The 12,222-nt window shown below is 33.4% G+C and overlaps 1 protein-coding gene and 1 long non-coding RNA gene across 3 annotated transcripts in view; both read left to right on the forward strand.

The window, feature by feature from the left end:
- Positions 7,559 to 8,397, forward strand: LOC104787974. The gene is made up of 3 exons (XR_768083.1): positions 7,559 to 7,633; positions 7,746 to 7,799; positions 8,325 to 8,397. It is a non-coding gene; the product is annotated as an uncharacterized LOC104787974 (long non-coding RNA).
- The window catches only part of LOC104787977 (fructokinase-like 2, chloroplastic), a 3,934-nt gene continuing 2,568 nt past the window's right edge, over positions 10,857 to 12,222 (forward strand). The window contains exons 1-3 of one of the 2 annotated variants that reach the window (XM_019246089.1): positions 10,857 to 11,079; positions 11,293 to 11,648; positions 11,733 to 11,908. In XM_019246089.1, coding sequence (XP_019101634.1) covers positions 11,033 to 11,079; positions 11,293 to 11,648; positions 11,733 to 11,908 — 579 coding nt within the window. In that variant the 5' untranslated portion in view covers positions 10,857 to 11,032. The remainder of the gene's footprint in view (positions 11,080 to 11,292; positions 11,649 to 11,732; positions 11,909 to 12,222) is intronic. The other variant, XM_019246090.1, reaches the window with a different exon arrangement.

Consider the following 12,222-nt stretch of genomic DNA (forward strand, 5'->3'; position numbering starts at 1 on the left):
CACATTGCTGCTTTGTCGGTTGAAAAGGTATTGATGATCAAGTTGTTTATTAGCGTTAATAATAGCAAGATGTATATCTTGGTCTTCTTAGTCGAGATTATTGATAATTTCTATATTTTCATCATCATCTGAAGAAGATGATGAATTATGAAAACCTGGTAGAATATTAAAATTAAAATTCATTTTGATTGAAAACAAAAACTAAGGTGAGTATATTGAAGGAATATGTTATGACCATCGTAGAGTTGTAATGATATTTATAGAAATATAAAATATCTTGAATTGTCACATTTTGTCATTGTATTGTTTTTTTTAATAATTGAATGAGAAACGTGGGAATCTTGCTATTTTTTTGTCATTGTACCATCATTCATTCTCATAATGAATAAAAAGATTGTTAGAATCTTGTAAGTTGTAACCATACATATTCTCAAATCTTAGCATAGTGAAATAAGAAATATGAGAATCTTGGCACCACTTTGTCATTATAATGTCAAATCTTGTCATAGCTAGTGTGGTTATCTTATAATATATAACTTTGTCATTGTATTGTTGATTCATTTGACAATGATTTAAGAATGTGAGAATCTTGAAAAACATCTATATATACCATCTTTGATTTTTTAGTTCCAATCAACCATTCCACAAAATTATAAACACTTCACCTTCTCTTATTTTCTTAAAAAAATGTCTTGTAATCATTCTTCTGGTTATACTAATGAAGAAGATAAACTTTTATGTCAAGTCTACCTAGAATTTTCTCAAGATCCAATTATAGGTCATTACCAATCATCTGATAATTTCTGGGATCGTGTGGTGGAAGCTTTCGAGAATGGAAAAAATGCACCCTGGAGTGAACATTCGAAAAAATCTCTCAAATGTCGATTTCAAAATATTGAGAGTGCAACAAGAAAACTGCATGCATGAATCAAACAATGTGAAAATAGACGTCAAAGTGGTGCTTCAAGTGATGATATTGTGAGTCTTCTATTAAAAAATTATTTATTTATCTTCGTTTAAATATTTATTTATTTTAATTTTGAATTTTATGCAGTTCAATCAACCAAAAGAAATGCTAATGCAAGACACAAGATTCAAATCTGGTTTTAAATTTGATCATGTATGGAACATTATTAAAAACTTTGAAAAGTTTAAAGATGGTGTCACTCCGGCTAGAAAGATACTAAATCCATGCGGTTTCAGAATATACATCTTCAGAGTCTGAAAATTCTACCCCTGATTCCGTTACACAAGCGTCTCGAGGTTTGTCTTCATTTTCTCTTAATTTAGTTGAAGAAGATGACAATACTATTGGTGGATATTCCCTCTCAATGACCAAGTGGAGTGAAAATTTTAAACTAAAAAAAATGATGATCAAACATCAAATGTTATCAAAACTTTAGAAGAAGAGAATATACAACTTTTGGAGCAACTAAAGAAAACAAGTGAACAAAGACAACAAAATTTGGAACTTCAAAGTGAGAATTTAGCACTGAAAATACTTAGAACAGAAAACAAAGTAGTTCAATAGGATATCCATATATTTGTGACTATATTCAATCTGAGCAAGCAAAAATCTTAAAGAAACGGGTTGATCAACAAGCTCCTTCGACATCTACTTCATTTGAGCAATATTTTGATAACCCTAATGGTTCCGGACGGAATTTACCAGATTTTTAATCACTAATTTATGATGTATTAAGTTAATTTTTTTAACAACTTGTTTTTATTTGAGTTTTCTATTTCTACTTTAATTTATGGCACTAGTAATGTATTTTATAATTATAGTTTGTTATGTCATTCTATTTTCTAAGCTAAATATATGTTATTGTTGTATTTTAAACTAATTTAATATATTTGTTTTTAATATAAAATTATATAAGTGTAAATTATAAATAAATAATTCAATTAGATATAAAAAGTTCTACTCATTTTCTCTATTTGTAGAGTAGAATATAGATTATCATTAGATATGATTTTATTCCAAATATAGAGTTTGGAATAAGATATAGAGTACCATTGAATATAAACAAGACGTTATGACATTTTTTAGATTATAACATAGAACGCGTGCCGTTTTGTCAAAAGCACTAAACCTCTTCCCTCATCCTCTCCCAGCTATCTCCCGCTAAGGCCACTCTCCACGTTCTGAGAGCTTAAACCCCAAATCTAACTCATTTGCAATTCCCTCAGTTTCATTTCTGGGTTTCAGCTTCTTTCTACTTTATGGGTTGCGCAGCTTAGTATCAGTACAATTTCGTTTTTTTTTTTTTGGAAAAGAACTCTTTACTTCAATGCTCATGGCGTCTCTCTCCTTCACCCAATTCCTATCGTTCCCCAGGTCCCTTTTCTTCTCTCTCTCTCTCTCTCTTGTTTCCTAAAATTTGAAAGCTTTATTTCATGGGTCTCTATGGGTTTGGCGTAGAATTGCGTTGCTGCTTAGAAATGTGCGAACTTTAAGTTGTGCTCTTATTTGTTATCTTTCTTTGTTCAGTTTAGTGGAAAGAGATGTGTTTCTGTGTTTAATGTTATGCTTTTTCTCATATCTGTGATTAATTTTTGGCAGGTACAATGCAGATTTGCCTTCTATCCTTCAGCCACTTGGTTTTGTGAAGATTAGAGGTGAAAGATGGAATAAGAAACAAAGCTTTTCTTTGACTGCTGGTAGGAGAAAGTTATCAGAGTCAGCACCTCTTGAAGAAGAAGGAGATAATGCTGGGAACGGTGCGGTTGTAGGGAACAACTAAGAAAGAAGGTGGTGGTAGTAACGGATGAACCATTAGAAGAAAGTTCTGAACTTTTGGTAGACAATGATGCTGATGTTTTGGACAAGGCAAGCACTGTCTCAGCTTCGAAACCAAAGACAAGAACTAGAAAGAAAGGTATGAGTTTTTACCATTATAATTGAGCTGATGTTCTTATATGACTGAATGCTTAACCTTTATTAGATGTAGGGTTTACAATATATATAGAGAGTACAAGGGAGATTAGGTTAATCTATAATTACAATAAGGTCCTAAACTTATATACTACGTACAGTTCTCACTTGATGTTTCACGAGTGGTTAATATGAATTTCTACACATTTACAGCTGCAGTAGCAGCTTCTTCTTCTGATGTGGAGGAATTACGACTACTTCTAAAGTTGCTTCCCAAAGCAATTACGACTACTTCTAAAGTTGAGTTATAACACAAACTAGAGTTTTACATATTTGCAATATTAAAGAAGTGAAACGATAAGAAGATTGTTATGTATAGTGAATCAATAAAAACACTGAAAAGGAAACGGATACGAACCCATTTTAGAATATTTTAGTTTGTATTATATGCGTCGGTTTGACCTGAAGATGTAAACATCGAGATTAAGATACATGCACATAGACAGATAAAAGGTCATAATTTCTTATGAAATAGTCGTGTTAGTCACTTAGTCAAGTACCTTTTTTTTTTGCGCTTCTTTCAAATTGGATGGCTTGCGAGCTTAGAAGAAAACAAATTGTAAGAGAGAGGTTGAATTTTGTAGTAGTTGTCTCATTAGTTGGATATAATTTTAAAATGAGGGATGCCACCAATTATATACTAGTTCACCTCCATGACAAATAGTATATATATGATAGGTTCAATCTAATTGTGAAGATTGATCATTTTTAATATTCCAAATAGACATATTTACATTTATAATAGAGAAGAGTAATAGTTATCCTTAATCTGATTTTGCCAAGTGCACTATTGTATTTCTAGGATATGCATCCTATTTTGATATTTTAATATCTATTAATCTCCTTCATATGGTTTATTCTTATTCAATGACTTGATAATTATCATCTAATTAAACTTTTATTTTTCTATATTTTCTATATTTTGTAAAAATTAATTTTGTATTATGAAAATAAAACATTTACTTTTTCTTCAATGGAGTTTTATTGCCTATTAAAAAGCCACCGTAATAACCCTAAATTTCAACATTATCACAAAATTTGTGTATATGAAAACTTTTTAAAGATAGAATTTCTTACTAGATCATTGAGGACCACTTCCTAATATTTGAGGAACTTTACTTAATTTTTAGGTGTTTAAAATTTAAAATAATAATTACATATAATAAATAATATCAAGGAGATTAAATATATTTTAAATCAATATTATAAAAATTAGGTAAATGAAAAAAAAATGAGTATAACAAAACATAGAAAACTAAAATCATATCAAGTAAGTATGTTACGCGTGAACATACATATATTTGTTCTCGTTTATTAACCTCGAACTAAATTATAACAGTAAAAATAAAAATGATACTAGAACATAAATCATAAATCTATGTACATAAATCCAACAGTCATATGCTCTATAAATCAATTTGATAAATTCACTGCATGTATATGCCACAACGACGCTGTGTCTTAATTTAATCCCTAAATAAACTAAAAATAAAATATTCGTCCATGTTATATTTTGCAAGAAAAGAATTGCATCACTCTTTCTGCTTTAAGTTTCTCTGTTAAATTTTTTTCTAACTTTTTATTCAGTCACGTTTTTTTGATAAATTGATAAATGTTTACTGTCTCCACTAATCTGATTTCGAAAAATAATTCATACACAAAAATTCCCGACACAAAAAAAAACCCACAAAATCACTTAATGGTAGGGGTTAAGATAAATTAGCTCTTTAGTTTATATAACATACATACTTCAAATTTTGAACAAACAATGACTGGCTTTTAAAATAGAGCTCTACCTCCATTATCTTCTTCTCACATGCCACAACCTTATCTTTCATCGAGTCCATGTACTTCTGCAGACTTTCCATCTCCTTCTGCATCTTCTTATACTATGTTTTAGCTTCATCGATCTTGTCATTTTCATATGTTGTGGCTTTTTCTATCAACTTTTGTTTCCTTAAAAGAATTTCTATCTCATCTTTGATACTTAGTATGCCATCTATCAATTTTATATGATCTTGAACTTGAAACCCGTCGCCATGAGGCATCTTATATACCTCCATGCACCTATTAAGTGTATGATTGTATGAATTGAGACAAACACAAGTTTATACAAGAGTAAAAGATATATGGCGTATTAGGATTTAGGAAGATAGAGATTGAGGTAAGTTACAATTAGCAAATTTATGCTTTCCATCCTTTGAGGCGATTGTTCAACGAACAGTTTCATATATAAGAGAACAAATACACCACATTCAAAAGCATTATCTTGTTGTGGAACCTAATTACATTGATATATATACAATCAGATTTTGGAAAACTCTAATCTTTAATCGCAAGACTAAGAAGATAAAAGACTAGCCTCCACTTCAAAGAAGTTGGTTTTCGATGTTTATCCCAAAATCCTTGTAAAAGTTGGTTACTAAATCCCAGTCGTACTAAACATGTACTACTTCTAGCCTTATCAAGATTTTGTTAGCCTAATCAAGACTCAGTTAGCTTTATCAAGATTAGCCTGGAATATCCTCATGTTTTTTTCAACTTTTTTGATGATGTCTAAAGCTTTTTCTTTCATTTTCTGAATTTGTCAATTATGGCAATTATATTGAAGGTTTTCATAATTTTCTATTATATTGTCTTTGGTTTAAATATTTACTAGGTATAAGACCCACCGTGTATGTATTTATGTGACATATATGTACTGTCTAAATTATTTCACATAATTTGACTTTGTTATTTATGTGATATATATGTATCGTCTTTAAATTTATATGGACTTTATTTTAATAAAATAGAAAAAATGATTAATTTTTGTAAAAGAAATGAATTTGTTGGTTTTGGTAAAAAAATTTCTTTTTTTTTTATAATAAACTTGTTTGATGCAGTGCATTTCCACTTTATTTTGACTTTTTGTTTCTTTCCATTAGTTTATAGAAGTTGACTTTGATGATTTCTGTAGAGTTTGGAGTTTGGAAATTACTTTGACTTTTTTTTATTACCTTTTTCTGTCAAATGTTATTAGCACCACCAATACAAAGTTTTCTCCTCAAATGGGAGTAATTTATACGTTACTCTCACAGTTAAAGATTAATCACCAAATGGGGTAAGACCAAAAATTAAAGATTAGTAATCACATTAAATTTGAATAAATATCCTCAAGCAACGAGGATCAGATTTAATGAAAATTAAGACAATCTAAAAGTGTGAAAGATCATTTAAATCAAAGGTTCATTTTTATAGATGCGTCACAAAAAGAGTACCATTTGGGATCATGGCGAGATGAGAACGACCATTTCATGCTGAGGCCTGAGTGTCATCTGTTTTCGGAGTGTTGTATAGAGGATTTATCATGCATGCATGTTGTATACAATACATATTTTCACCAATTGTTGATATAACTTGTGACCAATTTTGTAATTCAAAAAAACTTGTGACCAATTTTAATTTGTAATTATTTGCGTATACATATTTTATTTGCGTAAAATTGTGACAAACTTGTGACTATAATGCAAAATACATATTTTAAAAACTTACTTTTGGAGAAAATTACCCTCATATTTTATTTTGAAGTTTGCATACTTATATATAAAGTATCTCTTGGAGATTTCTAAGGAGAAGAAATTCGCCAGACTAGTATTTGCAGATCTAAACTAATTATTATAAGAGATATTGTGGCTGGTGCTATATAGCTTTTAATTTGTTTATAATTAATTAGCTGGGGGCTCCAAACCAGTCGTCTATGCCTTCTTTGCAACTCGCATCCGGAAAGTCGAGACCATATCTTCTTTAACTGCGATTTCACTTGGGCGGTCTAGCTCCCAATCGCTAATCGATGCGGAATGTGAGACCCGATCCAGCCCATCAAAAGCCCAACTTCTCTAATAATAAAAAAAAAAAAAACCTAAGCATGTAAGTGTGTATACATAGTGTATATATTGTCTTCTTCGTCACAGCCGTTTAAGAGCATACGTCCAAACTTTGCTCTCTCTCTCTCTCTAGCTTCTGAAAATCTGAATCTCAAGTCACCATCACCATTCTCGTTGAGATCAAGTTGCTGTCCTTGTTGTGTTGTGTCCTTGTTCGTGAGAAAGTAGAAACGAGTTGTTCGCCACGTTACGTCGAGCCGTAGTCACCACCGCTTGAGTCACCGTTTGTTACCGTTTGTTACCGTTTGTCTCCGTCGTTAACTTCTCTCACCGGTGTCCAGACCCATCACCGGTGGTTTGGTGGGTAAGGAAACCTAGCCTTGTTATATTACCTTCTCATATTATTCTCTATTTGTTTTTTTAGAGGATAAGTGGTTTATAGTTCAGTTTATTGTGTTTTGAGGGAAGGAGAGGAAGGAAAGATCAGTGTCAAGTAGGGATATTGGTGATCCGTTTCCGGTCAAAACTAAAGGACCCAGATTGTGAGTTGGATGTCGTTGGATAGATCTTTCTGCAAGGAAGAAGTAGCAACAAACGGTACTTCGATCCGAGGTAAGGTCGATCCGGAAATCAAGATCAAAGTTAGAGAAAAATCGCTGTTTTCTGAACCCAGAAATTAACTAAATGCCAAACCCAGTTTGCAGTTTCAACCTGACGTTTTGGTGAAAGAATTCCGGCGATACCTGTGAACGTTAAGGCAGTTTGACGATTGTTTCAGATAGAAGGGGTGTTAGGGAAGCCACCTGAGCCATCCTTATCACCGAGAAAGGTATGCCCTAGCTTCTTCATTGGTTGCTTGTCAGACAAGAATCAGCTGCTTCTATCAAAAACCAGAAACCCTAATCTTTGTTGAACTGTTTTTCTTCTGCTGCAAGTTTCAGATTGTTGCTAACTGCTTCAGCCTTTCCTTCCAGTTCTTGCCAGATCAAAGTCAGGTGAGGGTGGTATTTGCGGTTATGCAGTAGCCTCTTTCCTTATATAATCTTCGATAGTTGCTAAGTATAGGCTTGTGAATAGTCTTTGGGTGGCTTGTGATTATTTCAAAAAGTTAGGTTGTTAGTAACTTGAATGTGTGATTTTAATGTTTAAGGATATATGTTAAGACAAGTTTATGAATGGCATAAGCATATGCATGAGAACGAGAATGAGAATGTTAGTGTGGGAGTAGTTGTGCCATGAGGGCCTTGCTCTGAGTGTGGGAGTAGTTGTGCCGCAAGGGCCTTGCTCTGAGTGTGATATTTAAGTTGCATGATTTCATGATAACGAGATAAAGAAATAAATGAGTTACGTGTTGCATGTCGTCGATGTGATGGTTGTTGATGGTTAGACATTCTGATTCTATGCTAAGTAATGGTCGTGTTTAAGTTCGGAACGTGTTTACTGTATGGCTAGTGGGCAGAGTTGATCTCCTCACTGAGTAAACTCGTTTTACTCACCCCTTTCTCTTTTCCCTTCTTCAGGTCAGGAGAGAAATGTGATTAGCTACGCAAGTTGGTACTTTCTTTTGGTGTATTTTTGGGAGAGGGGTGTGACACGGAATCCAGACGTTTCCAGACTGGACTGCTTCCATCAACTACATGCAAGCTATCCCCAGGCTAAACCACAACGTCGACTAGCACTACTGGCGTGGCAATGCTCCCTCTATGCAATCTGGACTGAGTGAAATCACCGATTCCACCGACAGAAATACAACACGACTGATGGCATCATGCGTACCATCGATGCCACGATCCGGAACAAGATTACTTCCCTCACAGATACCAACCCTGCTTTTGCTACAACAATGTTCCAGCAATGGTTCTCTTCTCTCTACTCAGATTCAAGGTGACGATTCGTTGATCCATCTTAGGCATTTTTCAATCTCGATTCAATATACAACTTTGATATGTGTTTTGTGCTGGATGCTTAACTAATGGGCTAAAGCCCAATATTTAATAACTCTAAAGCTGGGATTTTGTAATCTTTTTATTTTCTTTTGCCTTTTAATAGAAAGCCTTTCTCAAAAAAAAAATTAAAATTAAAAGATTTTGGCTGTAAGTAATCCTTCAAATTTTGTTTATTTGTAGAAATTTAATGATAACTAATATAAGTATGATATGTGGAAGTTAGTTTGTTAATATTAGTTTTATTTGAATTTTTGTTTTTTAAGTTAGTTTTTCTTATAAAGAGAGTATACAGTAAAACCTTTATAATTAATAATCACTACCCATTAAAAAAAAAATCTCCATTGCTATAATATAGTTTTAGAACATATTGATTATAGCGAACAAAATTAGATTTTTCTTCTAAAACAAAATTACAAAATTAGGCACATTTCTCAGTAAATTAGATTTTAGTGTAAATATTACAATACAAAATTAGTTTAGTGTAAATATTAATTTACTGAAAAATGTTTTATTTGAACGGATCACTAACAAAAGTCTGGTGACCTGGGGAACGGATCATGAAGCTGTGTCAACTCTCCACATTTTTCATTTTGCCTTTCCCTCAAATAAGCTTCTGCACCTCACCAGACTTTTGTTAGGATTTGGCTCTGTGCTAGGTTCACCTGCCATATCTTTCTCCACCCCTTTCTGTTCCGCCAATATATTTTTCAGCCCATTTTTAACGACAGATGACAGCTCCTTGATCCGTGATAAAGGCGCTGTAACGTCGAATCCGTGCTCTTCTAGCATTTCCGATGTCTCTTTGTAGCCATCTAGTTTGGTTATTGGAGAGTGTCCTCTACAATATCATCTACTATCTTTGTTAACTCGATAAAAGTCGTAGTCAGACTTAATGCAACTCATTCACGAAAATTTCCAAGCGAGTAAAACAATGGACGGAAGTGAGGACGTTGTGGTGTTCTATTGTAGAACTCATTCAACTTTTCAACTCATACTCTTTCCAGTAATCTAACGTCTTGGTAAAAGGTAAAACAATTTCCTCACCTGATCCTGGAGGCGAGGCACATCAACAATGAGAATTGCTTTACTAGTAGTGTATCTATGTACCGGTGGTAATAGTTATAAGTCGTAAAGATTGCAAGTCTCTTTATGATTAAGATTTTAGCTGAAGGGAAACAAAAGTTCCTGATTGACAACTAATTGTTGTACAATTCTAAATAATAATTATTTAGTCCAATGTGAAGAAGATGACATACCAGTCTCGTTGAGATCTGAGCCGCTGTCAAAACTCAAGTATCATACAGACCAATAATAATCCAGGGTCTAATAATATATAAACTGGAGTAATAGTTAACATTTGTTGAACCAAAAAAGAAAAAAGTTAACTTAGAGGGAGGTATTGGTTTAGGATTTAGAAAGAGTTTTAATGACTTTGTGTTTTTAAAAATCTTGCTGATTTTTAAAATCATAGAAAATTAGAAAGTAAAAATGAAGGATTCTATAAGAGATTGTTTAGGAAGTTATTTTAAATCTTGCTGATTTGTGTTTCCTAATCTTGTAAAATATTTCATAAAATCTTTCAAAATCTTTCTATTTGATGAAAGAGTTTTCATGACTTTTGTTATGAAGGAAATGTTATAAAATCCTAAACCAATAACACAAAATTTGAATTCATTAACAATCCATGATTCTTTTGTTTTAATTGAATAACATAAAACTTTTAATGACTTTATAAGACTCTTAATCCAATAACACTAGATTTATCAAGATTTTAGATAACTTTTTACAAATCCACAACCAATAACACCAAATTTTTAAAGAATTTTAAAAAGTCTTGATTGAATAACAACATATTTTACATAACTTTTAAAATCATTCAAATTCTTTCTAAATCCTAAACCAATAACCCCCTTAGTTACGTACACGACATTTGAAGTGTGTGCTGAGGTGCTGAGTACAGACAAAACAAATAAATAAATAAAAAAACAGTAGAGACGTCATGACGTTTTCAGATTCTAACATAGAACGAGATGTCATGACGTTTTCAAATCATAACATAGAACGCGTGCCGTTTTTGTCAAAGCACTAAACCTCTTCCCTCATCCTCTCCTAGCTCATCTCCCGCTAAGGCCACTCTGCAGGTTTTGAGAGCTTAAACCCCAAATCTCCCCTCAAATCTGAATTTAACTCATTTGCAACTCCCTTAGTTCATTTCTAGGTTTCAGCTTCTTTCGACTTTATGGGTTGCGGAGCTTAGTATCAGTACAATTTCGTTTTTTTTAATGCTCATGGCGTCTCTCTCCTTCAACCAATTCCTATCGTTCCCCAGGTCCCTTTTCTTCTCTCTCTCTCTCTCTTTTTTCCTAAAATTTGAAAGTTTTCTTTCATGGGTTTCTAAGGATTTGGCGTAGAATTGCGTTGCTGCTTAGAAATGTGCGAACTTTAAGTTTGTTATCTTTCTTTGTTCAATTTAGTGGAAAGAGATGTGTTTCTGTGTGTTGATGTTATGGTTTTTCTCATAGCTGTGATTAATTTTTGGCAGGTACAATGCAGATGTGCCTTGTATCATTCACTCACTTGGTTTTGTGAAGATTAGAGGTGAAAGATGGAATGGGAAACAAAGCTTTTCTATGACTGCTGGTAGGAAAAAGTTATCAGAGTCAGCACCTCTTGAAGAAGAAGGAGATAATGATGGGAACGGTGCGGTTGTAGGAAAGAAGAAACCATCTAAAGGTCCTAAGAGAAGCGGTGCTCGAACAACTAAGAAGAAGGTGGTGGTAGCAATGGATGAACCATTAGAAGAAAGTTCTGAACTTTTGGTAGAGAATGATGAGGATGTTTTAGACAAGGAAAGCACTGTCTCAGCTTCGAAACCAAAGACAAGAACTAGAAAGAAAGGTATGAGTTTTACCATTATTATTGAGCTGATGTCCTCACTTGATGTTTCACGAGTGGTTAATTTGAATTTCTACACATTTACAGCTTCTTCTTCTGATGTGGAGGAAGTAAAACCCGAGAAGAAAGTGAGACGAAAGAGGACTGTTAAAAAAGATAAGGAACCTGAGGAGGATTTAGTTACCAGTGCACATGATGAGGGTAGTGATGCGGAGGAAGCCTTGGCTGTTGAAAGCACTGATACTGAAAGTGAAGAAGAAGAGATTGATCTGAGTAAACATGAAAGTGAAGATATTAGTCACACTTATGGATGGCCTCCTCTTGTGTGTTGCTTTGGATCTGCACAACATGCTTTTGTGCCCTGGGGAAGGCCAGCAAACAGGCTTTTAGATTATGAACTTCATGAACGGATGAGCGATGCTAAGTGGGCACCAGAGAAGTATATCAGGGCTCCTGGAGGGTGTGCAGGAGGTGTTGCTATTGCTCTTGCAAGCTTAGGTGGTAAGGTTGCTTTTATGGGCAAACTCGGGGATGATGAGTATGGTCAAGCCATGTTGTATTATCTGAATGTGTGCAA

The sequence above is a fragment of the Camelina sativa genome, chromosome 5 (genome assembly GCF_000633955.1).
Source record: "Camelina sativa cultivar DH55 chromosome 5, Cs, whole genome shotgun sequence".
Taxonomy (NCBI): domain Eukaryota; kingdom Viridiplantae; phylum Streptophyta; class Magnoliopsida; order Brassicales; family Brassicaceae; genus Camelina; species Camelina sativa.